Here is a 27,726-nt window from a genome sequence, read left to right as displayed (position 1 = left end):
CTCCCAAGTAAATAAATAAATGTTTAAAAAAAGGAAGTCTCAAGGGAAATTAGAAATACATTGAAATGAATGAAACCAGCAATAACAGAAGTGCAGGATGAAAAAAAATCCTTACTTTCGAAAGTTCATTGTTAAACTATGCTGTGAATTGGTAGTGAATGAGCACTGCTTTTCTACAATCCTACCAAGAGGAAGACATTCTGGGGAATCTTGTATGAGTTTGTGTACATAAAATGCCCAAAGGCAAATAAGTGGCTAAGTGGGAATTTAAAGGAGAAAAACACAAACCATGACCACTAAGCAAGGAGTGCCTTCCCTCTATTTAAAGTACTTTGCAGAAGAGAAGTTGTAGAAAGATGAAAGTAATCTGGGCCTGTTTTTTAAAAATACATAAAAAGCATTTAATTTGAAACTAATGACTTTATAGAAAACTTACTTTTTAGATTTCTGACTCCAGTTTGAGAAGATGATCATGGGGAGTTAGATGCTGAAAGGATTGATTTTTAAAAATGTAGCATACCTCCATGGAAAGCAGTGAAACTTGACTTCACTCATTATGAGTAAACTAGTTCGAATTTTATTATGTACATAAATAACAGGACATAAAAGACTGGGAAAAGTTAATAACACCTTCAAAAAAAGAGCTACCTAAATTATCTTGCAAGTTTTAAGTTTTCAGAGCCTGTGTATGAATCTGTGACACCTACAGAACAGCAGGCATATGTGTTGAAGAAAATTATACACATAGACCTGAGATTCCAGCAGAATTGGAGTCTAGTTTACAACAGAACTGAAAGCTACTCTTCCTTCCAACAAAGAAATCCAACGTCCCAAGATTAGGAGAGGGTTTTTCGCATGTGTTTCTTTGTTTAATATTAGGAAAGTTTCAACCGACAGTCCACACAAGTGGTTAATTAGTAACAGAGATTAGTGAAAATTTAAAAAATCAAAAGCAATTTTAGAACTCAGGTTAGAGTTCTCTAACAAGTTAGAGAATCAAACACTCCATGTGTTAGTGAAGATTTTATCATCAAATTTCATGGGCTTTCTGCTCCATTTCATTCTTCAGCTCCTCATGTTTCCCATTGGGGTACAAGGTTCAGGTAACTTTTCACTTTTTCTTGCAAATGCTTTGTGGCTGGAAATCAATGATGAATAAATACCAGGATGTGGTCTTTTCACTTTTATAGAGTTACAGGAGCAGAGCATTATGTTTGAGCTTGCATGTTAGTCATGTATGTATCCAAGTTGTTGGCAACTAGAAAACAGTTAAATTGAGCATATTTGAAACAATGATTTAGTAAACAGAGAATGAAAGAAAAGTAGTAAGCTTTGCTTCTGAAATGAGCCTCAGGAGCTCACATTAGAGAGACCACAAACCTGCTGAAAGCAAATGGGCTCTTTGCAAGTTAGTTAGTTAATTAGTTTTGAAGTATTTCTTGCAGCCATTTGCCTTTTAAGTTTGAATTTGTCCTGTTTTGGTAACTAAGAGATTTTTCATTTTTACGTTATTAAATCTTTTACGTTATTAAATCTGTTCTATTAAATCTGAATTTGCTTATCATTACAAACTAAGGTACTCCTGTGGCATTAAGGATTTAATAAATATTCAAGTCCTGATATTTTCTAGTCATTTAGAATTATTTGACTAAAGATATTAGTCTAAAAAATCTGTTGGGTTCATAGTAAGGGCAGTCATTAATGTTGTGTAGGTATTTAGTTGAGAAAATAAATCATGATTACTTTTAGGGAAGGATTTTTTTCTGAAAGAAGTATCATGTGAATTCAATTAGATAATTCAATCAAAAGTTGAATGGAAGTGACATATGCTAAGGACCAAAGTATCATACAGAATAGTTGCATTGCCCTAAAAATCCTCTGTGTCTCATCTATTCAACCTTTCTCCCTACTCCAAACCCCTGGTTACCACTGATCCTTTTACTTTTACTGTCTCTACAGTTTTATCTTTTCCAAAATAGCATGGCATGCATTTAGTATTGGGTTTTTTTCTTCCCATTCTAATAGGTGTGTAGTGGAATCTCATTATTGTTTCAATTTGCAATTTTCTAATAGTAAGAGATTCATGTGCTTATTTGACATTTATATATCTTCTTTGGTGAGGTGTCCATTCAGATTTTTTTTGCCTATTTTTAAATTAGGTTGCTTTTTTCTTTCTTTTCCTCTTTCTCTTTCTCTTTTTCTTTCTTTCTTTTTCTTTCTTTCTTTCTTTCTTTCTTTCTTTCTTTCTTTCTTTCTGTATATTTTATATACAAGCCTTCTATGGCTTGAATCTTTATGTCCCCTCAAAATTCATATGTTGAAATTTTAACCCTCCAATATTATGATATAAATAAGTGGGGTTTGGAAAGTAAATCATGAGGGTGAACCCTCATGAATGGGATTAGATTATAAAAAAATCCACAGAATTTCCTAGTTCCTAACACCATGTGAGGACACAATGAGAGTTCTATGATCTGGAAAAGAACCCTTCCCAACCTTGCTTGCACCATGATCTTGGACTTCCAGCCTCCAGAACTATGAGAAACAAATTTCTGTTATATATGAACTACCAAGTCTGTGGCATTAGATTATAGCAGCCTGAATGGACTAGGACAAAGTCCTTTATCAGATATGTGTTTTACAAATACTTTCTTGCAGTCTATGGCTTGTCTTTATACTCTCTTTACATTGTCTTTCATAAAGCAAAAGTCTTTGATTATAATAAAATCCAACTTATCAAATTTTTTTCATTCATGGATCATACTTCTGGCATTATATCTAATAACTCATTACCAAAGCCAAGGTCACCTAGATTTTGTATTATGTTTTCTTCTAAGATTTATAGTTTTTCATTTTTTTTATAATCCATGCTGAGTTAGTTTTTGTTATTTAGGCGCTATATTCATTTTTTTAATCATATAGCTATTGTAGTGGGTTGTATAGTGTGCTTTCCCCCTTCTTGCTATCTGAAATTTCAGAATGTGATCTTATATGGAAATCAGGTCTTTGCAGGTAAAACTAAGGTAAAGAATAAATAACCCTGGCTTAATTTAAAGAATCCAAAACACCTTGATTTAGGACTTCTGACCTCTAGATCTGTGAGAAAATAAATCCTATTGTTTCAAGCCATGAAGTTTTTGGTAATTTGTTATGATTGCCCTAGGAAAATAATCACACACTCATTTGTCTCAACAGCATCATTTTTCAAAAAGACTACCTTTTCTCTATTAAATGTATTTGTATCTTTGTTAAAGATTAGTTGATCATATGTGTGTGGATCCATATCTGGACCCCCTATTCTGTTCCATTGATCTATTTGTCCAGTATTTTGCCAATTCCACACTGTATTGATGACTTTACTGTAATTCCATAATAAATTTTGAAGTTAAGTAGAGTCATTCCTTCAACTCTGTTCTCCTTCCATGTTATGTTGACTATTCTGAGCTTTTACTTCTCCACACGAACTTTAGAATCAGTTTGTCAGTATCTATAAATAACTTGCTAAGATTTTAATTGGGATTGCATTGAATCTACAAATAAAGTTGGGAAGAATGATATCTTGACAATATTGACTTTTCCTATCCATGAACATGGAATATTTCTTATTTATTTAATTCTTCCTTGATTTGTTCATCAGAGTTTTATAATTTCCTTCATACAGATCTTATAAGTATCGTTAGATTTATACTTAAGTATTTCATTTGGGGACTGTCTATTATGTAAATTGTATTGTTTTTAACTTCAAATTTCATTGGTTCATTGCTGATACATAGGAAAGTGATTGACTTTTGTATAAGCACCTTGTAATCCTACAGCCTTACTTCTAGAAGTTTCTTTTGCTGATTCTTTCTGATTTTCTACATAATCATATCATCTGTGAACAAAGACAGTTTTATGCTTTCCTTTCTAATCTGCATATTTTTTATTTCCTTTTCTTGCCTTATTACATTAGGAAGAGGTTTGTGTTAGTATGGTGTTTAAAAGAGTGATGAGAAGGGACATCATTGCCTTATTCCTGATCTTCAGTAGGAAAGTTTTGAATGTTGCACTATTTGAGTATGATGCTAGTTATAAGTTTGTGTAGATACTCTTTATCAGGTAAAGGAAGTTCCCTTCTATTCCTAGTTTACTAAGAATTTTGTTATGGTGGTGGATTTTATCAAATACTTTTTTTGAATATTATTGAGATCATCAAATATGTTCTATTTTAGTCTGTTGATGTGATAATCTAATAACGTAATTACGTTAGTTGATTTTCTTTTCTTTTTTAAAAAAATATTTTATTTAATCATTCATGAGAGCACACAGAGAGAGGTAGAGACATAGGCAGAGGAAGAAACAGGGTCCCTGTGGGGAGCTCGATGTGGGAGTCAATTCCAGGACCCAGAGATCCCAACCTGAGCCAAAGGCAGATGGATGGCTCAACCACTGAGCCATCCAGGTGTCCCACATCAGTTGATTTTCAAATGTTGAACCAGCTTTGGGGTACATATATATATACATATATATATATTTTTTAAGATTTTATTTATTTATTCATGAGACACACAGAGAGAGAGGGAGAGACAGAGGCAGAGGGAGAAGCAGGCGCCCTCTGGGGAGCCTGATGTGGCACTTGATCCTGGGACCCTAGCATCATGACCTGAGCCAAAGACAAATGCTCAACCACTGAGCCACACAGACGTCCTAGACATATTTTTTAAATACGTTTTTTAAATTAAAATTTTTTTTTAGGATTTTTGCATCTATGTTCATTAGAGATATTGGTCTATAGTTTTCTTTTCTTGTAATGTCTTTAGCATATTCTTTTTATTCTTTTTCAAGTTTCCATATTTATGCTTACATTATCCATAAGTTCTTGCATGTCTCTCTGATTTTCCATCAGAGTCTTTGCTGTATTAATCATAGCTGATTTTAATTTCCTGTCTGATAATTTTAAATTCTGTAATATATTTGAGTCTGGCTTAGGTACTTCCTTTGTCTCTTCAGACTGTTTTTATTCTTGGCTTTATAATTTTTTTGTTGAAATCCAGATATGATAATAAGAACCAAGGTAAGTAGAGCTTAAGCTTGGGTTTTATGGTAATCTGGCAAGAAGTTGGGTTGTGTTTACTGTTTACTGTAGGCCTAGGTATCAAGGATTTCAAATTCCTATAGTTTCTTTGTTTTGGTATCCTCTGTTGATTTTGAATTTCCCTAAGAACTCCAGTTAATAAAAGTTTGAGCCCTGCAACCATTTCAGCTGTAAGCCACTATCATTATGTTTGAGCTCTATTGATGTGGTGATGAAAAGTTGGAGAGGGAAGTATTTTAAAATCTTATGTTTATATTTCACTTTTTTGGTGGGCCTATGACCCTTGGCTGTGACCCTCACATGTTTCTTACTTTTTTCTCCTCCTTCTCTACCTTAGATAAGACAGGGAGTCACTGTCTTAAAGGGAACCAGAGTAAGGTCTTAGTCCTTCTACCTACGTAATAAGGATCTGGTAAGACCTTTTCCTTGGAGAGTAGGTCTTTTTATGGAAAATGGCCTGGGTTTATTTCACTATGATGTTTCCCTTCTTTTTCCAAAGATATGAGGTGATTGTTCTCAGTTCTTCACTATGAGAATCTGGAGGTGTTCATGCTGGTGAAACCTATGGAATTTTAGGTCCTCTCTAAGACTAGAGCCCTGAGGAGTTTGTCACCCTCAAGTGAATTCATACTCAGCCTCCAGAAATGCATCAAAATTACCATTACTTGTGTTTGTTAATTTATGTTTCAATTTTTGTACTCAATGAATATTTATCGATTAGGTAGTATATGCCAGAGACACTTTTAGAAACTGCTTATCAATGATGTAGAATATAGGAAAGTTCATTTTCTAGTAGGGAAGAGACACAAATAAATTGATAATTATAAAACAGAGAGATAAGAGTTAGGGTAGGGTTAAGTCCAGGGTAGTATGAAAGTACATTTCTCTTAATTCGTACTGGGTTTTATTTTCAGATTCTAGGCACAGAATAAAATACAAAAATAATGAGACAGCTGTATTTGGAGAAAATGTGACCATCTTCTGCAATTTAACAACTTCAGCAGATGTTGTGCAAGTTACTTGGCAGAAGATTCAAGGTTCTTTGCCACAAAATATTGCCACATATAGCAGTATACATGGAGAAAAGATTCTCCCACCATACAGAGATCGGCTGCACTGTGAGGTCATCGAATCCAATTCCTCATTCATAACTATCCATGAAGTAACATTTGAAGATGAAGCCTGCTACAAATGCCTATTTAATGTGTTCCCGCATGGCAGCCATGTTGGACAAATCTGCCTTAACATTATAGGTATGTAAATGTTTTATGTACAGTCAAAATCGTGGTGATATGGTCTTTAAAAGTTAAGGTCCAGAGAAAGAATATTAGAGAAGGAAAGATAGTAATAGAGGTCACCCATGGCAGGTCTTTTGTTAGACAGAAGGAAAAAAAAGGAAGCCAGTGATAGTTACATAACTTTTCTGTCTTCACACAATGAAGGGCCAGGTATAACATTTGGGTCTTCTGACCTCTCATCTAACTTTTTATACCACACTGATTTTATTCCGGTGAATAAATTTTGTGAATGGTATCAGAATTTTCACTGGGAAAGAGAGGAAAAGAAAAGAAGAATAGAGGGACACCTGGGGGACTCAGTGGTTGAGCATCTGCCTTCAGTTCAGGGTGTGATCCCAGAGTCCCAGCATGGAGTCCAGCATGGCTCCCAGTAGGGAGCCTGCTTCTCCCTCTGCCTCTCTCTCTCTGTGGCTCTCATAAATAAATAAATAAAACATTTTTTAAAAAGAAAAGGAGAGTAGAGAAAATGAAAGAGGAAAGACTTAGAGAATAAGAATTTCCTAACAAATTAACAAAATGTTGAAGGAATAGTGATAGTGTCATAGTGTCCCCTCATTATATTGCAGTAAATTTAAAGTATTGGATGTTTATATAAGCTAATTTTAAGGTTGGATGAAAGTGGAGATATGGATCATTTCTCTGAAGTTGGAGGATAGTAGGTATGAGAGATGGAATTGTGAAGTTTTGAAAAATGTGAGAAGAGGTATCTGAAAATGGACATGTTTCAACATTTTGTCATCATATAAATATTTGAGGGAGTCTATCTCTCAGAAATCTAGTATGGTATATTTTTACATTTAATTTTGTGTCTCCTTTTTTGTCCCAGCTGTATCTGAATTAAAATCTGAACTCCAGTCCAGTCTTGACTCTGAAGATTTTCTTACATTTATTTACTCAGCTGTGGGAAAACCTGTTCCTCAAATATCTCTTTTCCCATCACAAGTCTTAATCAATCCACCAGAAGAATACTTTGCTCAGAACCCAAATGGCACGGTGACTATCACTAAAATGTACAATATCTCCTTGGAGACTGTAAGGTCCCTAGGTCTCCAACATCTGACTTTGCGCATGGATCATCCTCTAAGGAATGAAGAGAAGATTGTTCCTTTGTCAGTTAAACAAAAATGTAAGTAGAAGTAATAGTCAACAAGGGGAAATGCTTTAAAAATTCATTTCAGAAGTATTTTTGTACTCATCTATTTTTAGAAATGTTAAGTCATCCTGATGCACATGCTTGGTTAAAAGAATCAAGTAATGAAAACTTTGATTCAGTTCTGCCTCCAAAGGTAACTGTTCTTAAATGGCAAATTTTTAATTGATCTCCCTTACCTGGTTTCCACTGAATTTCTGCCATGGTCAGTGAAGACCAGGTTCACTTACATCTCCTTCAACTTTGCCTCTTCCCAATATAGTTCCTTTCTTCCCAATATAGTTCTTTTGCTGATTACTTCTACAACCTTCAGCAGTGCAGTAAAACTAATTTTGTGACATTCACCATAAAAAGGCTCTCTTAGTTGCTCATTTTTCCTTGCCTATCTTCCACCCAAGTTCTGTCAATTGTACACTCTGTTTCAAAGCCACAGGTATGATTTAATTTAATTCATTTCATTTTATTTCATTATTTCTTTTAAAAAGGTATATGCCAGTTTTATGGCTGGTCCTTTGAAAGGAATGTATCTCCCCTTCACCCTGGATGTTTTTAAAATTTTATCCTAGTATTTGTTTTACATTAGTTTTATTATTAGTGTTTTGGTGTCACATTCTTTGTGTACTTATCTTGTTTGCATTTTCCTAAGCTTTTTGAGTCTGTGGGTTAATGTCTTTTACCACTTTTGGAAAATGTGTGAACTCAGGAAAATGATGAGGATAACATTTCTCCATAATTTGTTACAATCATCCAAGAGCCAAAAAGCATCACTAGCCATCGATGATATTGAATCATAAAGTTTGAATGAATGAAGGAGATATCACATCTTTTGGAAGTTTAACAGTTTTTCTGCATAACATTTTATGGGTCTATTGGAATAAATAGCCTAGTACACAGTCCGGATGTGATAAACATAACCTCATTTAAACCTAGGACATATCATTAATCTCTTAACTAAACAACCTGTGAACTAACCTAAATAAAGCACAAAAAAATGACCAGCACAAAATGAAACTACTATAAAGCATAATACACTTAGGCCAACATAAATTATCCTTGCATCATTTTCAGCCAACCCAGATTAGCACAACCTGGTTCAAGTAGAGTCAACTCTGCTGCAGAATTAGAAGAGTGAGCAGTTTCCCTAGTGATTTTGGTAGTCAGGTAAACAGGCCACAGAATCTATCCTATGGTCTTACAATGTTGTTTCATGTGATTGATAATTTGCTTGTTACACAACTTTGAGTTAATTACCTATCCACCCTTAGAACTTGTAAAATACTCCTCCATTGTCTTTGATCATTGTTATTGCTGAGAAGTCAAATGTCGATCCAATAATTGTAATAGTAAATATGACTGTACCTTCTCTTAGATAATGTAGTATCTTCTCTTTATCCTTAGAGTTCTGAAACTTCCTAGTGTTATTTTTAGGGTATTTTATTTTTAATACTTCAATGCAGTTGGCATTTGGTGAGTTCCCTTGGTTTGGAAACTCATATCCTTCAATTTGAATATTTTCTCATTTCTTTAAGAATTTTCCACCTGCTCACTTAACTTACTCTTTTTTATAAACCTCAGTTAAGGGGGGCGGGGCAAGATGGCGGAAGAGTAGGGGTCCTCAACTCACCTGGTCCACCAACTTACTGAGATAACTTTCAAAATACACAAATTCGACCTGAGATTTAAAGAAAGAACAGCCGGAATGCTATAGAGAGAAGGGTTTTCGCTTCTAGCAAGAATTCTCTAGGGTGAAATTTACTTAGGTCGTGGTTGATATTCTTGACTCAACTTGCTCATACAGCCACTCTGCACTAAAATGACTAGAATGAAGAATTCACCACAAAAGAAACAAGCAGAAACAGTACTCTCTGCCACAGAGTTACAGAATTTGGACTACAATTCAGTATCAGAAAACCAATTCAGAAGCACAATTATAAAGTTATTGGTCGTTCTGGAAAAAATTATAAAGGATTCTAGAGACTTCATGACTGCAGAATTTAGACCTAATCAGGCCAAAATTAAAAATCAATTAAATGAGATGCAATCCCAACTGGAGGTCCTAATGATGAGGGTTAATGAGGTGGGAGAAAGAGTGAGAGACATAAAAGACAAGTTGATGGCAAGAAAGGAAGCTGAGGAAAAAAGAGAAAAACAATTAAGGGATGATAATGAAAGGTTAAGGGAAATAAATGATAGCCTCTGAAGGAAGAATCTATGTATAATTGGGGTTTCAGAAAACGCCGAGAGGTAGAGAGGGCCAGAAAGCATATTTGAACAAATCATAGCTGAGAAATTCCCTAATTTGGGGAGGGAAACAGGCATTCAGATCCAGATAGAGAGGTCCCCCCCAAATCAAGAAAAACCATTCGACACCTCAATATTTAATAGTGAAACTTGTAAATTCCGAAGATAAAGAAAAATCCTTAAAGCGGCAAGAGACAAGAGATCCCTAACTTATATGGGGAGAAATATCAGATTAACAGCAGACCTCTCCACAGAGATCTAGCAGGCCAGAAAGGGCTGGCAGGATATATTCAGGGTCCTAAGTAAGAAGAACATGATGCCAAAAATACTTTATCCAGCAAGGTTCTCATTCAGAATAGAAGGAGAGAGAAAGAGCTTCAAAGATAGGCAGAAACTGAAAGAATATATGACCACCAAACCAGCTCTGCAAGAAATATTAAGGGAGACCCTGTAAAAGAAAGAAGAAGTCCAAAGAAACAATCCACAAAAACAGGGACTGAATAGGTGTTACAATGACACTAAATTCATATCTTTCAATAGTTACTCTGAATGTGAATGGGCTAAATGACGCCATCGAAAGACCCAGGGTTTCAGCCTGGATTAAAAAACAAGACCCATCTATTTTCTGTCTACAAGAGACTCATTTCAGACCTAAGGACACCTTCAGATTGAAATTGAGGGAGTGGAGAACCATTTACCATTCAAATGGTCCTCAAAAGAAAGCTGGGGTAGCAATCCTCATATCAGATAAATTAAAGTTTATCCCAAAGACTGTAGTAAGAGATGAAGAGGGACACTATATCATACTTAACGGGTCTATCCAACAAGAAGACCTAACAATCATGAATATATATGTCCCTAATGTGGGAGCTGCCAAGTATATCAATCAATTAATAACCAAAGTAAAGAGATATGTAGGAGGCATATCTCCATATTAGTCTCCACTAATAGTAGGAGACTTCAACACGGCACTTTCTGCAAATGATAGATTTTCTAAGCACAACATCAACAAAGAAACAAGGACTTTAAATGATACACTGGACCAGATGGATCTCACAGATATTTACAGAACTTTCCATCCAAACGCAACTGAATACACATTCTTCTCAAGTGCACATGGAACTTTCTCCAGAATAGACAACATACTGGGTCACAAATCAGGTCTCAACCAATACCAAACGATTGGGATTGCCCCCTGCATATTCTCAGGCCACAATGCTTTGAAACTAGAACTCAATCACAAGAAGAAATTTGGAAGAAACTCAAACATGTGGAGGTTAAAGAGCATCCTACTAAAAGATGAATGGGTCAACCAGAAAATTAGAGAAGAATTAAAAAGATTCATGGAAACTAATGAAAAGGAAGATACAACCGTTCAAAATCTTTGGGATACAGGAAAGGCAGTCCTAAGAGGAAAATACATAGCAATAGAAGCATCCCTCAAAAAATTGGAAAAAACTCAAATACACAAGCTAACCTCACACCTAAAGGAACTGGAGAAAGAATACCAAATAAAACCTACACCAAGCAGAAGAAGAAAGATAATAAAGATCCGAGCAGAACTCAATGAAACAGAGACCAGAACTGTAGAACACATCAACTGAAACAGGAATTGGTTCTTTGAAAGAAATTAATAAGATAGATAAACCATTAGCAAGCCTTATTAAAAAGAAAAAAATTCAAATTAATAAAATCATGAATGAAAGAGGAGAGATAAACAATACCAGGGAAATACAAACGATTTAAAAATATATTATGAGCAGCTATTCACCAATAAATTAGGCAATCTAGAAGAAATGGATGCATTTCTGGAAAATCACAAATTGCCAAAACTGGAACAGGAAGAAATAGAAAACCTGAATAGATTGCTAGAACTCATACAGCAATTCGGCAATGTGGCAGGATACAAAATCAGTGCCCAGAAGTCAGTGGCATTTCTATACACTAACAATGAGACTGAAGAAAGAGAAATTAAGGAGTCAATCCCATTTACAATTGCACCCAAAAGCATAAATTACCTAGGAATAAACCTAACCAAAGGGGTAAAGGATCTATACCCTAAAAACTACAGAACACTTCTGAAAGAAATTGAGGAAGACGCAAAGAGATGGAAAAATATTCCATGTTTATGGAATGGAAGAATTAATATTGTGAAAATGTCAATGCCACACAGAGCAATTTACACATTCAGTGCAATCCCTATCAACCGTACCATGGACTTTCTTCAGAGAGTTGGAACAAATCATCTTAAGATTTGTGTCAAATCAGAAAAGACCCTGAATAGCCAGGGGAATATTGAAAAAGAAAACCAGAGCTGGGAGGCATCACAATGGTGGATTTCAAGTTGTACTACAAAGCTGTGGTCATCAAGACAGTGTGGTACTGGCACAAAAACAGACACATAGATCCATGGAACAGAATAGAGAATCCAAAAATGGGCCCTCAACTCTATGGTCAATTAATATTCGACAAAACAGGAAAAACTATCCACTGGAAAAAGGACAGTCTCTTCAATAAATGGTGCTGGGAAAATTGGACAGCCACGTGCAGAAGAATGAAACTACACCATTCTCTTACACCAGACAGAAAGATAAACTCAAAATGGATGAAAGATCTAAATGTGAGACATGAACCCATCAAAATCCTAGAGGAGTGAGCATCCCGGGTGGCTCAGTGGTTTAGCACTGCCCTCGGCCCAGGATATGATCCTGGAGTCCTGGGATCGAGTCCCGCATTGGGCTCCCTGCATGGAAGCCTGTTGCTCCCTCTGCCTATGTCTGTTCCTCTCTCTCTCTGTGTTCATGAATAAATAAATAAAATCTTTAAAAAAATCCTAGAGGAGAAAACAGGCAACACCCTTTTTGAACTCAGCCACAGCAACTTCTTGCAAGATACATCTATAAAGGCAAGGGAAACAAAAGTAAAAATGAACTATTGGAACTTAATCAAGATAAAAAGTTTCTGGGCAGCAAAAGAAACAGTCCACAAAACTAAAAGACAACCTACAGAATGGGAGAAGATATTTTTGTAAATGACATATCAGATAAAGGGCTAGTATCCAAGATCTATAAAGAACTTATTAAACTCAACAGCAAAGAAACAAACAATCCAATCATGAAATGGGCAATAGACATGAACAGAAATTTCACCAAAGAAAACATACACGTGGCCAACAAGCACATGAGAAAATGCTCCGCATCACTTGCCATCAGGGAAATACAAATCAAAACCACAATGAGATACCACCTCACACCAGTGAGAATGGGGAAAATTAACAAGGCAGGAAACCACAAATGTTGGAGAGGATGCGGAGAAAAGGGAACCCTCTTGCACTGTTGGTGGGAATGTGAACTGGTGCAGCCACTCTGGAAAACTGTGGAGGTTCCTCAAAGAGTTAAAAATAGACCTGCCCTACGACCCAGCAATTGCACTGCTGGGCATATACCCCAAAGATACAGACTCAATGAAACACCGAGACACCTGCACCCCAATGTTTATAGCAGCAATGTCCACAATAGCCAAACTGTGGAAGGAGCCTCGGTGTCCATCGAAAGATGAATGGATAAAGAAGATGTGATCTATGTATGCAATGGAATATTCCTCAGCCATTAGAAAGGACAAATACCCACCATTTGCTTCGACGTGGATGGAACTGGAAGGTATTATGCTGAGTGAAGTAGTCAATCAGAGGACAATCATTATATGGTTTCACTCATATGGGGAATATAAAAAAATAGTGAAAGGGATTATAGGGGAAAAAGAGAAAATGAGTGGGAAAAACCAGAGAGGGAGACAAAACATGAGAGTCCTAACTCTGAGAAACGAAGGAAGGGTACTGGAAGGGGAGGTGGGCAGGTGCCTATGATGGGGTGACTGGATCATAGGCACTGAGGGGGGCGCTTGACAGGATGAGCACTGGGTGTTATACTATATGTTGGCAAATTGCACTCCACTAAAAAATATACATAAAAATATATAAACCTCAATTAAGTGGGCATTAATACATTTCAATTGAATTTTATTTTCTTCTTTTAAGAAATATACCTCTTTTTTCATAATATCACAGAGATTTTAAAAAGTTATCTTTAACTGCTTTCATTCAATTTTTCCTTCTTTTGACAATCAGGTTTATAATTTTGAACTGCTTTTACAATTTAAGATTAATTTTACAAATTAAAGTTCATTTAATTTTTTTCATGCCCTGTTTTTCCTACTTTAAAAAAATCAATTATCTTGTCAAATTTATCTGAGAATAATAATTTAGAAGTAGTTGTAATTGGGATGCCTTGGTGGCTCAGCAGTTGAGTGTCTGCCTTTAGCTCAGGGTGTGATCCTGGGGTCTGGAATCGAGTTCTGCAACAGGCTCCTTGCAGGGAGCCTGCTTCTCCCTCTTCCTGTGTCTCTGCCTCTCTCTCTCTCAGTGTGTGTCTCTCATTAATAAATAAAAAAAAATCTAAAAAAAATAGAAGTGTTGTAATTATCTTCTGTTTCTTTAATTATCTCCTATTATCCCCCCGCCCGCCCCCCCCCGCCAACTCACTACCACCTTATTGATTGATTGATTGATTGATTGATTGATTGTTTTCAGTAGGCTCCATGCCCAACAGGGGCTTGAACTCACAACCCTGAGATTAAGAGTCACATGCTTTACTGACTGAGCCAGCCAGGTGCTCCCCACCATTTTAATTTTATGTTTCTTTTACTTAGTCTTTCTCACTTTGATTTCATGCTTTATTCAAAGCCTAGTGAGCCCTGACTGGAGAATTACAGAATATTATTTGGTTTATTGCATTTTGTAAAGAAAGATTTTTGATTGTAGAAAGCAGGCAGCTGTTACCCAGGAGACTCCAAAAGCCAGAATGTAGAGGACTGTACTTTGGGCTTCTGACCTCCTACTCTAGTTATTTCCAGTATATTCGTTAAATTCCTTAACTGCCCCTTTCTTCTCTCTCTCTCTCTCTCTCTCTCTCTCTCTCTCTCTCTCTCTTTCTTGGCTGAGGGGTAAGCACACCTGCCTCTCCAGCATTGTGACTTCAGATATGGAAATGGGTGCTTTTGACTGTAAGTTTCATTCTCACATTCACCCCTCCTTCTTTTGTCATCTGAGTTCTAATGCTCTCCAGGTTCTGCAGAGCTGTCCCTGCAGGTGTAGGCCTCTTTGTGCATACATGAAACCTGCAGCTTCTCTCATCCTACACCTTCATAAGCCATTCCTCTATCCACTTTACATCTTTTGTAAATTTGTTTAAATCTCTTGCCAGTAAAGATCACTTTTCTGTTTGCTGTTTTTCACTTAATCATTTTACTTTTGTTACTATCATTTTAATGAAGTCTTAGAAAGGAGTAGAGGTAAATATTCCTGTGTTTCTTGAAAGTGAAATTAATCAGCTTCTTTTTCCTGGAAAAATTCCCCAAATCATGAGATTGGAACATGCCCATTGTATCTCCCTTCAGTCTATTGGCTGAATTATTATGGTTAATTTCACTTCTTATTGAGCTACAAATGTCTATAAAGAAGTAACTTATGAATTTAGAAGGTAATTCTTCCTTGCTTAGCTTTGCAACAAATATTAGGGATATAGATTCCTGACTCTGAAATCTTTTTTATTTTTTAAGATTTTATTTACTTATTCATGAGAGACACAGAAAGGGAGGCAGAGTCATAGGCAGAAGGACATGCCCTGCCGGGAGCCTGATGTGAGACTTGATCCCAGGACCCTGGGATCACTACCTGGGCCAGAGGCAGAAGGTCAACCACTAAACCACCCAAGCACCCCACTACTGAAATCTTCTATAAGCCTTAATTCCCATGCTTTATTATTGCTGACTTAGGGCTCTGTTCACATTTTAGGCCCATTCAGCCTCCTTTGCCCATTTTGAATAAGCTGTATAATATCCCACTGAAAAAGAACATAGTTAAAATAAAAAACTGCAACAAGGTGTTACCTGAACAGTCAAAAACAAATAGCACAAAGTTTCTCACATGGATTTCCCTAATAGCATCAGGAAAGAAATAATTGCTAGCAAGAATTTCTCTTCAGTGGTAATGAAAAATTCAAAGCTGCGAATTAAAAAGAGGTAAGCTGTTACAATGAGCAGAAAAATAACCTCAATCAGATAGAGGACCCCAAAGTCTACCACAAGCAGACCTAAGAATATAAAATGCACAATAATTCATGCTATTTAATATAAGTGCAAATTTCCTTAAGGTCCATTCACAAAGTGTAGTGGTTCACTTTTATGTTATACCTAAGAACCAGCATCGATGATCACGATGACCTTTGGTTAAACTTATGTTACAATGAAAAATGTAAATTATATTCAGAAGATTATGCAGAAAGAAGTGGATTTGTTTTTTTTTTTAATTTTTATTTTATTTATTTATTTATTTATGATAGTCAGAGAGAGAGAGGCAGAGACATAGGCAGAGGGAGAAGCAGGCTCCATGCACCGAGAGCCTGACGTGGGATTCGATCCCGGGTCTCCAGGATCGCGCCCTGGGCCAAAGGCAGGGGCTAAACCGCTGCGCCACCCAGGGATCCCAAGAAGTGGATTTGTAATACAATTTAGGAACACTGTGGTCAAAATACCTACTATACAGTGTTGACATAATATGTTTCTTTCCATAAGACTGCAGGCTCTAGGGGCAGCCTGGGTGGCTCAGCGGTTTAGCACTGCCTTCGGACCGGGGTGTGTTCCTGGAGACCCGGGATCCAGTCCCATGTCGTCTCCCTGCATGGGGCCTGCTTCTCCCTCTGCCTGTGTCTCTGCCTCTCTCTCTCTCTCTCTCTCTCTCTCTCTCTCTCTCTCTCTCATTCTCTGTCTCTCATGAATAAATAATAAAAAGAAAAAAAAGACTGCAGTCTCTAGAACCAGACAGAACTGAATTTGCTTCCCAATTTTGCCACTTAATCACTATGTATCTTTGGGCAATTTTCTTAAAATCAGTCTTTGTTTTCGCATCTGTACCTAATAATCATACTCACTTAGCTGATATAAATAACCCTTATAAGATGCTTATCACATTGCTTAACACACTAATCTTAACTACTAACTTATCATTACCAATTTATTTTGAGTTTTTTGCAGATTCTTTGAAAATTCCATTTTAGTAATCGAGTAATATTTCATCATGACTACATTACATTTTTCTTTTTTTTTTTTACATTTTTCTTAAACATTATCTTGCATTGAATATTTGAGTGGTTATATCTTTTTTATTTTTTATTTTTTTGTATCTTTTTTTCTTATTTTTGAGAGTGGTAAAATGGTATTAAATATTATCTGTCTTCAATTTAAATATGCATTAGTACAGTCTTTTATAAAATTGACTATGGCAAATAATCTCATAGTATCAATTTGAAAGTCAACAAAGCAATGGCAAATCAAAAGAGCATTGTAGGGACACCTGGATGGCTCAGTGGTTGAGTGTCTACCTTTGGTTCAGGGCATGATCCCAGGATCCAGGATTGAGTCCCACATCGGGCTCCTGCGTGGAGTCTGTTTCTCCCTCTGCCTGTGTCTCTGCCTCTCTCTCTCAGTCTATGACTCTCATGAATAAATAAATAAAATCTTAAACCGCCCCCCCCCCAAAAAAAACAACAAAAGAGCATTGCAGGTTTAAAGTACCAAAATGACAGTCCAATGTATGGAAATGAAGTATAGTCACAAAGACCATGTTTCTGGTTTGTGTCTTTCAGGTACTTCTGGTTCGTATATTTGGTTGTGGATAGTTGGTACATTCATCATTTTGCTATGTATTTTGTTTATCATTTTCCATCTTGTTCAGAGAAAGAAAAAGTAAGTTGTATTACTATCTGTCTATGATAGGGAAGGTGGGTCAAATAGGGTTAGTTTTAAATATAAGAAAAGAAATTTCAAGGGCTTTGGCAAAATTCATCATGGAAAGGATGATGATGGAAAACTCTTTTCTGTGTACTTAGTAATTTTTCCAGTCAAGGGTTTCTCTTTGTTCAAATGATACCCTACTTGGGCTATTAGTAATTTATACTTACGGTAAATTGAGCTTAAGATTCTTTTTTTAGAACAGATTTTGAAGAAGAGAGCATATGGACTTCAGATGACTGGTGGGAGGTGATCCGCTGGGTGGTAAAAAAGCCTGAGATTGGAAGCTTGAGATAAATCAACCTCACAAAACCACAGTAAGATGAAAGTGGTCATACTTTATAGGACTAATATAGTAAAATATCTCTTTGATAAATACTTCTTGAGTGCCTATATATTGCTCTTCATAATTCTCAGTGAGGGCAACCGAGACGCAATTAAAACAGACAAGTTTTAGAAGTTTATGCTTCAGTAGGGAGAGGTAACCAATGAAAAGTTAAAGGGAAACAAGAGAACACTGGGTGGTGATATGCACTATTTATTTAGAAAATAATAGAAAATTTATAAAATAGATTTAGAAAATAAGGCAGAGTGATCTAATTGAAAGAGGCTATGGGACTAGTTTATATTGAATGGTCTCTCTGAGGAGTTGACATTTTAAACTGGAATCTGAAGTTCTCAACGAAGAGTATTCCAGACAAAAAAAGAAGAGTTATTATAGGTCCTGGGTGGGAATGAGCTTGATGTGTCCCAAGACAAAATGAAGTCAGTGTACATAGAGCAATGATTAAAAAATAGAGATGGGGTTTAGAATGGCTAAGGCCCTCGGACCTTGAAAGGCATGTGCAGTACTAATCCATCGAAGTATTTAAACCAAGGAGGTGTAAAGACCTAATTTACACTTTTTTTTTATTTACACTTTAAAAAGATCTCTCTCACTGGAATGTGAACAAAGTTTCTTAGAATTCAAGAATGAATGAAAGGAGCGTTTTAAAGAGGTGATTGCCATAGTCAAGATGGGAATCATTAGTGGCCTGGATTGGGGTGGTAGTAGTGGGAATTGAGGGATTAGGGATAGGTTTAAGATGACAAGATTTGCACTGGATACATGTAGATAACGGGGATAAGAGGGAAATTATCTTGGTGATTCTAAACATTTTGGCATAGATTAAAGAAACCTTTTATAAATGGGGAAAATTAGAACAAATTTTGAGGGAAGATCAAGCGTTCTATTTTGAACAAGTTAATTTTTAAATGCCTATTTGACATCCAAGAGAATATGTCAATTATATTTGAATCTGGAATATATAGAGCAGATGAGACCAGAGGTACAAATTTGAGAGTGCAGTGGATATGTTCTTCAACAAGACAAATCATAAATTATGACTTTCACTATTATAGGGTAGAAATAACCTGCAAGTTTTGTTAGTGGAGTATTTTTATGCTGAACTAAGCATCGAAAAGATATTTTGATCAATCTCTAAAGAGATCTGAATCTCCCAATTTTTTATTCATAGCATACTTTTAAAATCTACTGCCATTAGGGGGAGTGTTTGGTCTATCTTCATTTTATGGATCTGTCAATTTCTTCATACCTGTAGGTCAGAGAATGCTCTTGAAACTATACCTCAGCTGAGACAGCCTGCAGAGCAATCCTTAATGAGACACTCTGTTTCTGTACACGTGTAATTGGCAGGTATGTGACTTTTGCTTACATTGCACATAATTCAAATTTAAGACTAAACCTTCCATGTTAAATTATCCATTTGGTAGCAGCAATTACCATTTTAAAAATAAATGGAAACAAGGATTTGTTTATGTAATTCAGTTTCATGAACTAGTGGGTTCAAGTGAAGTTGTATTAATATTAATGACTTTGAATGTTTCTATTCATTCCCTAATCCAGGACGCCTCCTGAATTGGGTTATTTTTGTTTGTTTGTTTTCTGAGTATTAATAAGTATGAGCATGTCTTCATATATTTCTTAGCCATTCGGGCTTCCCCTTTGTGGGGTTCTTGTCTTTATCTTCATGTAATTTCTGATTGGTTGTCTGTATTTACAGAAATTCTTTATAGTCTAGATTTTTAAAAAGATTTTATTTATTTATTCGTGAGAGTCACAGAGAGAGAGAGGTTCAGCAATAGAGGGAGAAGCAGGCTCCCTGTAGGGAGCCTGATGTGGACTTGATTCCAGAACCCTGGGATCATGCCCTGAGCCAAAGGCAGGCGCTCAACCACTTAGCCACCGAGGTGCCCCTATATTCTAGATTCTTTATGTAGTACAAGATAGTGATTGCTCCTACCCATTTGGCACCACTCTATTAAATTTCTCAGTTATATCATCAAAAGAACAGAAATCTTTAATGCAAAAAAAAAAAGAAAGAAATATTTAATGCTTTAATGTTGTTAAACCCATCCATTTTTCACCTAACAGTTTGAGTTTGGGGACCTTTTTAAGAAGTGATCATCCATGTAAGTTCACAAAAATATAATAATATCTATTAGCTTCATATTTTTCTATTTCATATTTAGGTCTTTTAACCTTTGACCATAATGTAGGAATGGCATATATTGTCATTTCATCATACAAAGAGCCAGATTTCCTAACATCGGCTACTATACAATCTGTCCTTTCCTTATTGATGAGCTCTGTTTTCAGCTCTGTCAAGGAGAGTTTTGTCCCACTATTTAATTTTTTATTTATTCATGATTGTCTATAGTTTTTATTGTTATTTCTTTTGTTATGTTAAAATGTGGTAGGGAGGGATCCCTGGGTGGCGCAGCGGTTTGGCGCCTGCCTTTGGCCCAGGGCGCGATCCTGGAGACCCAGGATCGAATCCCATGTCGGGCTCCCGGTGCATGGAGCCTGCTTCTCCCTCTGCCTGTGTCTCTGCCTCTCTCTCTCTCTCTGTATGACTATCGTAAATAAATAAAAAAAAAAATTTAAAAAAAAAAAATGTGGTAGGGAGAGATCTCCTTTTGTGTTTTTTAAAGGTGTATCTATTCAGGGATTCACACACATGCACATACACACCATGAAATAAGTTTATGCTTTAAAAAAAATACAGCGGAATTTTAATTCATCTTACATTGAATTAATAGATTAATTTAATTTAGAGAGCATTGATATCTTTACAGTGTAGTTTACTCCATTTATTCAAAAATTTTAAAATTTTTTCTCAGTAGGTTTTGTGTACTTTCTGTTAAATCAATTCCTTGGTACTTTTACTTTGTTCACTATAATGAATGGGATTTTATTTTTTAATGAAATTTTCTAGGTTGTTATTAGTGATTTAGGAACAGTTCTGGATTTTTTAGGTTAACCTGTATTTGGAAACCTTGCCAAACTCTTTATTAATTCAAAGTTTTTCTGTTTATCTAAAAGTTTTCCATGTAGACAATCATCTCTTGTACACTCAGTGACATTTTTGCTTCTTTCTTTCTAATCCTTATATGTCTTGTTTATATTCAATAGCACCAATTACCTTTGTCTTGCTTTTCTGAAATGAAAGACTGTTTTAAAATTTCACTAAATATAATATTTTCTGTGGTATTTGGCTATTAAGCATATTGTCGAGTTTAGAAAATGTTTTAATATTTCTATTTTCTATCATTTATCATATACAGACTGTTGAACTTAAGAAGTAATATTTTTCTATCTGTTAAGATAGTCATATGAAGTTTCCATAGTAGTCCATTAATATGATAAACTACATTGACAGACTATTTTAGGACTATTTTCTTGCTTATATTTTAAATAAAACAGGATAATAATTTTCATTTCTTTGAATTATCTTTCCCCAGCTCTGAAATAAAATTTTCAAATTAAGGTTTTGAAATTGACACTAGCCTTAGAGAAATTACTTAATCTTTTAGTAGTTCTCCATTTAGGAACATGTATATAAGATGGGTATTTCTATTCCTTCACAATTATCTGGGTCTGGGGGGTTTTTGTCAGGGGAATTCTTTGATTTCAGCTTAGTTCCTTTCAACATTACTGGCTTATTAAATTACGAATTTTTATGCCAATTGTTATTTTTTTTCCTAATTTTAAACAAATTTTTTATTGTAGTAAGAACATTTAGTATAAGATCTACCCTCCTAACAAAAATTTTAAGCATGCAATATAGTATTGTTGATTATAGGTACAGCGTGGTACAGCAGATCTCTAGAACTTATTCACATTGCTTAACTTCTGCCTGTTGGTTAGTAGCTCCCCATTTCTCCCTCTCCTCAGTCCCTGGAGACCATTGCTTCACTCTTGGAGTCTACGAAGTTGACTATTTTAGATATGTCATATAGGTGAAATCTTGAAACATTTGTCTTTCTGTGACTAGCTTATTTCACTTAGCATAATGCCTTTGAGCTTCATCTATATTGCCACCTATTACAGAATTGCCTTCTTCTTAAGGCTAAATAGTATTCTATTGTACGTATAGACCACATTTTCTTTATCCATTTGACATTTAGGTTGTTTCCACATCTTGGCTATTGTGCATAGTGCTGCAATGAACATGGAAGTACTAATATCTCTTTGATTTCAATTCTTTTCCATAAATATCCAGAAGTGGGATTGTGTCATATATAATTCTATTTTTATTTTTTAAAGAAGTCTCCATACTGTTTTCCACAGTGGTCTTACCATTTTGCATCCCCCACCAATAGCAGACAAGAGTTCCAATTTCTCCACATCCTCATCAATATATGTTTTGTCTTTTGTTTCTTGTTTGTTTTGTTTTGTTTGTTTCTATTCTATTATTAACAAGTTTTTTTTGAATCAGAGTACAGTTGACACACAATATTATATATTAGTTTCAGGTGTACAACGTGGTGATTTGACGGTTCTATATATTACATATATTTACCACAATAAATATAGCTACCATCTATCATCATAAAGTTACCATATCCTTGACTATTCTCTATGCTTTTCTTTTCATCTTTGTGACTTAATTATTTTGTACCTGGAATTTTGTACTTCTTAATCCCCTTCACTTATTTTGCCCATTCCCCCACACCCTTCCCCTCGGGTACCATCACTTTGATCTCTGTATTTATGAATCTTTCTGGGTTTTGTTGGTTGGCTCGTTTGTTAGTTTGATTTGTTTTTTAGATTCCACATATAACTGAAATCATATGGTATTTGTCTTTCTCGGGTCTGACTTATGTCACTTAGAATAATAACCTCTAGGTCCATCCATGTTGTGAATGGCAAGATTTCATTATTTTCTATGTTTTATGGCTGAGTAATATTCTATTACATATATGAATGGATAATAATATTCCATATATATAACATATATGATAATAATATATAATATTCCATATATACAAAATAATAATCGAGGCATCTGAGTGGCTCAGTTGTTAAGCATCTGCCTTCAACTCTGGTCAGGATCCCAGAGTTTTGAGATGGAAACTGCATCCAGCTCCCTGCTCAGCAAGGAGCCTGCTTCTCTCTCTCCCTCTGCTGTTCTATTGCTTGCCCTCTCTGTCAAATAAATAAAATCTTAAAAACAATTATAATGGATATATTCCATTACATATATGAGTGAATAAAGATGTGATTGACATATATGCATCAATATAAATATCAATTAACAATACTAAATCACAGACACGCTAAAGTTAGCCAATGAACCTCCTTCATGGATAACCCAAGTGCTTTTCAAACTGCTGCTTCTGTGCTGGGTCTCAGACAGGGTGATAGAGTGTGCTGGCCTTTTAAGAATCTCAATTTCCTATCTCCCAAAATTAAGCCCTACAGATTTTCAAAGCTCCTGGAGTTATGCCCTGCTGATTTTTTTTTAAGATTTTATTTTTTTATTCATGAGATACACAGATAGAGAGGCAGAGACACAGACAGAAGGAGAAGCAGGCTCCCTGCAGGGAGCCCAAGGAGGGGCTAGATCCTCAGACCCTGGATTGCACCCAGAGCCAAAGGCAGAAGCTCAAGTTCTAAGCCACCCATGAGTCCCTGCCCTGCTGATTTTTAAAGCCAGATGTTACTGTTGCCAGATTGCAGGGTTCTTGTCTCATGGAGTTGAAGAATGAATCTCATTGGACACCAAAGCGTGAAGTGAAGTGAAAGTTTATTAAGTGAAGATGAGAGCAGAAAAGAAAGGAAAAAGCTCTCTAGAGTGGGAGGGGATCTGAATGGTTTGCCATGGAGGGCTGTTAGTGGCAATCTTTTGTTGAAAACTGGGAAGCTTGTGGCCTTGAGATTCCTGTACCGGTCTTGGTTTTCCCCTTATCTCTTGTTCTGCTCCATTTCAGCGTCTCCACCTGCTAAGATAGTTTTGGAGCCGGGTCGGCCTCCAGCCTCTCCTGCCTAGACATTAACCCCTTGCCTGCTCACAGGACAGAACCTGTGGGCAGAAGGAGCTGTATTGGGATTGTGTGAAGTGACTGTATTGTTTTTAATTAGTGGGGGTTAGGGATAGCTCAAGTCTCCAAGGAATCTGGAAGCAAGGCTTTCAGGACCTTGAGGGGCCATCTCCTGGCAAGATAAGATTACTTTTAAATATTAAACCACTAAGGCACCCATGAGTTCCTGGAGGAAGGTCACACTGCATATTTCAGGGATCTATCAGTGGGCTGCAAAGTATAGGGAGATTCTAATTTAAGCTACAATTCTTTTTTTTTTTTTTTTTTAGATTTTATTTATTTATTCATGAGAGACACAGAGAGAGAGAGGCAGAGACATAGGCAGAGGGAGAAGCAGGCTCCATGCAGGGAACCCAACGTGGGACTTGATCCTGGGACTCTGGGATCACGCCCTGAGCCAAAGGCAGACGCTCAATCTCTGAGCCACCCAGGCGCCCCATGCTACAATTCTTTTGCCTTTGTTTCCCACATCATTATGAGACTTCATCTTCCCTTCCCTGTATCATAGCCCGGGGTGCCTGATTTGATGCTTGGTCCCCTTGCTCCTCGGGGGGGACTCCCCACCTGTGATATCCCTTCATCCCTTCTGTCAGGTCCCCCGTGCTGGAAGTTTGGCTCCTGGCTGCATCTCTGCCCTTCCTACCCTTTTCAATGGGACTTCAGTTTATGTCTTTAGCTGTGAAAAATCTCTTCCACCAGAGGTCAAGTTATCTTTTTTCACTAGCACTGATTAAGGTAAAGACATACTTGGGAACATGCCCTAAAAGAAATGAAAGCTACTTTTAGAAACTACTCATTAGGCCAGGTGATGTGGCTGTAAGTGAAAGAAGTACGACACGGAGGCTCAGGACAATGAACCATCTGCAAGGGCTGGGGGGCCACAAGCACTTCCAGCTTGAGTCAAAACCTTTAAGATTATGGAAATGAATCCTGAGAACAACCACAAGTCGTTGGCTACCTGGCAGGTACTTGCCCGTGGATATGAGTAATCTTTCCTGTTCCATTGCTCGAATTCATACAAATAGGATACAGTCTTAGATTCATTAATAATAGTGAGAAACCAATATTTGCATGCCTGTGATGCATTTTTAGGCCCTTGAAGGATTCCTGAAAAGATCCGCCCATTCTGTAGGCTGCCCTTTCAGTCTATTGTTTCCTTTGCCTTGCAGTAGCTTTTTAGCTTGATATAGTTCCATTTGTCTGTTTGTGCTTTTGTTGTCTGTACTTTTTGTTGTTATAGCCATGAAATCATTGTCAAGACTAACCTCGTGAAACTTCTTTTCAATGTGTTCTTCTAGGAGTTTTTTTTTTTTTTTAATTTATTTATGATAGGCACACAGTGAGAGAGAGAGGCAGAGACACAGGCAGAGGGAGAAGCAGGCTCCATGCACCGGGAGCCCGGTCATGATCCTGGGGTTCGTGGATCGAGTCCCACATCGGGCTCCCCGCTTGGAGCCTGCTTCTCCCTCTGCCTGTGTCTCTGCCTCTCTTTCTCTGTGTGTGTGTCTCTCAGGAATAGATAAAACCTTTAAAAAAAAAAAGTAGGATAGTGGGCAGAGCCAGGGGTGAGTGGTGGGTGGTGGTGGTGGTAGTGACAGGTTCTGGAGAGCTGGTAATGTGCAGCTTTTAATGTGCTTCTGGCTATGTAAGTATGTTTACTCAGTGACACTTCAAGCTGTATACTTGTGATGTTTGCATGCTCCTCTACAAATGATACATTTGATTAAAAAATTAAATATACTCATGTAGCAATGTTTATAAAAGATGAAGTGGAAGTTATTTTTCTTCAATATGAAAATTAACGTATTGCGTCTTGCACCTGGCGATGTCTTATGACAGTTAATGTCACTTTGATCCTCCTTCCTTTGTGTCTCTCTTCGTTTTTGAAGTTTTTAGAATTTTCTCCTTGATTTTCTTAATTTGATCTTCTTAATGTCACTATACTATGTCTGTAAATCGATTTATGTTTATGTATCCTGTTGGGCAATCTGTAAGTCATTTAATCTTTTGATTAAATCTTCCTGATTACTTGTGTAGTCATGTTGATGACATTTTGGAACATAGGTGAGGTCCAGAGCCGATGACCAAGAAAAATTGTTTGGCAGTCTTTGGTGCAAAATGGTGGTTTTATTAAAGTATGGTGACAGGACCTGTGGGCAGGAAGAGCTGCTGCCCCGGGGGGGTTGGGATTGTGAGGGGTGGGAGAGTTGGGGGAGGTAAAGAGAAGGGAGATTTCAAAAGGATTCTCACATGCTAAGGAGAACCTACAAAATACTGGAGGCCTTGCCATTGTCAAGTTAAAGATTGTTTTTCTCCCTAGCAAGGCATTAAGACAACTAGAAGCTTCCTGAGGAATGTCACACATATCCCATCCTGGGTGCAGGTCGTTTGTGGGCTATCAGCTGTGCTTTGTCCTCAGCTAGCCCTGTTCCCCCATCAAGGTTTCTGTCTGGAAAGATCCAATCATTACACCATAATTTACAGCCCTCAGATTTATGGCCCCCTGGATGCCTAATTTAAAGCTCTTCCCCATGACCTTGTCCAAAGGTGGTGGTAGAAAAACAGAAAGACTTCAGGAGATGAACAATTCATATATTTCTTTCTTTTTCTTTCCTTCTTTCTCTCTTTCTTTCTTTCTTTCTTTCTTTCTTTCTTTCTTTCTTTCTTTCTTTCTTTCTTTCTTTCTTTCTTTCTTTCTTTCTTTCTTTCTTTTTTTTCCCTCTCTCTCTAAGAGCCAAAAACTCTGGAACTTGTTAAAATAAGAAGAATCGTCTTCCTCAATGCAAGTGGAAGGAAACCCTTCCCAGCAAGGAAAAAATTCAAACCAAACCAGTCACAGTGAAATAAGAGATCGTTACAGAACCGACTGCTTGAGTACAAGAGTTGATTCTGGATAAGAATAAACGTACATTTGGGTTTGTTTGTTTGTTTGTTTGTTTGTTTTTGCAAGCGTCTATTGGTTAAATTCGGCCTCAAAACTTTTTTTATTTTCGTAGGTGACATGTGGAGAAACTGAATAACATTTCTCAAAAGTCTCCATTTCTTACACGCCCGTGTGGAGTTGGATAAACTTGTGGACGAGAGAGAATGCGTGTTGACGCGCTACTCTCCGGCCCAGCTCACGAACTCAGGGAGCAGCCAGAAGGGACCAGAGTTCACAAATGGTTCAATCCCAGCGCAGCAGACGGCGTTCGGGTCCCAGGACAGTACAGTTCATCAGTACATACTGGGGGCCCACAGCCGGCTCCGCTCAGCGCCCCCGGAGGAGCACCTCTTTCTTGACCCCCCGCACCTCCCCCTGCACCTCCCCAGGGAATCACGACACCACCTCCCCCCCAGCCCCTAGCTCTCCCTGCAGGAGCACAGCGCCCCCGGGTTCGCACCACGCGCGCTCCCCAATCGCAATTCCAAGACCCCTATTAAAAGCCTCCGTTGGGTTTCAGCTCCTCTGGCCTAGACGCCCCCCGCCCGCGGCGCCCCCAGCCCTCGGCACCCCCTGCCCTCGGCTCCACCTGCCTCCCACCGCGCCCCCTGCCCTCGGCTCCACCTGCCCTCGGCTCCACCTGCCTCCCGGCGCAGGTGGCCCGACGGGGCGCTGACGCCCGGCTGCGCCCCCCCTCCGCCCGCGGCCCCCGCACCCCACCATTTCCTCCCTCAGTCCCGCCGAGTGGAAGTGGAAAAACATGTCTATATTTTCCTGCCAACGCTGTCTCAGTTTCTCTAAGAGCCGC

The 27,726-nt window shown here is 37.3% G+C and overlaps 1 protein-coding gene across 2 annotated transcripts; it reads left to right on the top strand.

Annotated features, from left to right (window-relative positions):
- The first annotated feature begins 1,003 nt into the window (after window positions 1-1,003).
- On the top strand, window positions 1,004-27,687 carry LOC129503689 (OX-2 membrane glycoprotein-like). Of its 2 annotated transcripts, none has more exons than XM_055315986.1 (6): window positions 1,004-1,103; window positions 5,989-6,327; window positions 7,199-7,498; window positions 17,464-17,563; window positions 19,210-19,304; window positions 26,992-27,687. In XM_055315986.1, exons 1-5 carry the CDS (start codon window positions 1,040-1,042, stop codon window positions 19,295-19,297), a joined length of 891 nt encoding a protein of 296 aa, XP_055171961.1. In that variant the 5' UTR covers window positions 1,004-1,039; the 3' UTR covers window positions 19,298-19,304; window positions 26,992-27,687. The 2 variants fall into 2 exon arrangements, with proteins under 2 accessions (XP_055171961.1, XP_055171962.1); XM_055315987.1 differs by lacking the exon at window positions 26,992-27,687 and adding an exon at window positions 26,728-26,856.
- Window positions 27,688-27,726: the final 39 nt, after the last annotated feature.

This window comes from Nyctereutes procyonoides, unplaced genomic scaffold (assembly GCF_905146905.1).
Source record: "Nyctereutes procyonoides isolate TBG_1078 unplaced genomic scaffold, NYPRO_anot_genome, whole genome shotgun sequence".
Taxonomy (NCBI): Eukaryota; Metazoa; Chordata; class Mammalia; order Carnivora; family Canidae; genus Nyctereutes; species Nyctereutes procyonoides.
The sequence above is the reverse complement of the archived record's forward strand: the minus strand, read 5'-3'. Positions and strand labels throughout refer to the sequence as shown.

Excerpts from the sequence above, each read along its gene's own strand:
- LOC129503689 (XM_055315986.1), top strand. The coding sequence starts at position 1,040 with ATGGGCTTTCTGCTCCATTTCATTCTTCAGCTCCTCATGTTTCCCATT. Across the intron at positions 1,104-5,988 it reads CATTGGGGTACAAGGTTCAG|ATTCTAGGCACAGAATAAAA; the intron begins GTAACTTTTCAC and ends TTTTATTTTCAG. Across the intron at positions 7,499-17,463 it reads TTTGTCAGTTAAACAAAAAT|GTACTTCTGGTTCGTATATT; the intron begins GTAAGTAGAAGT and ends TGTGTCTTTCAG.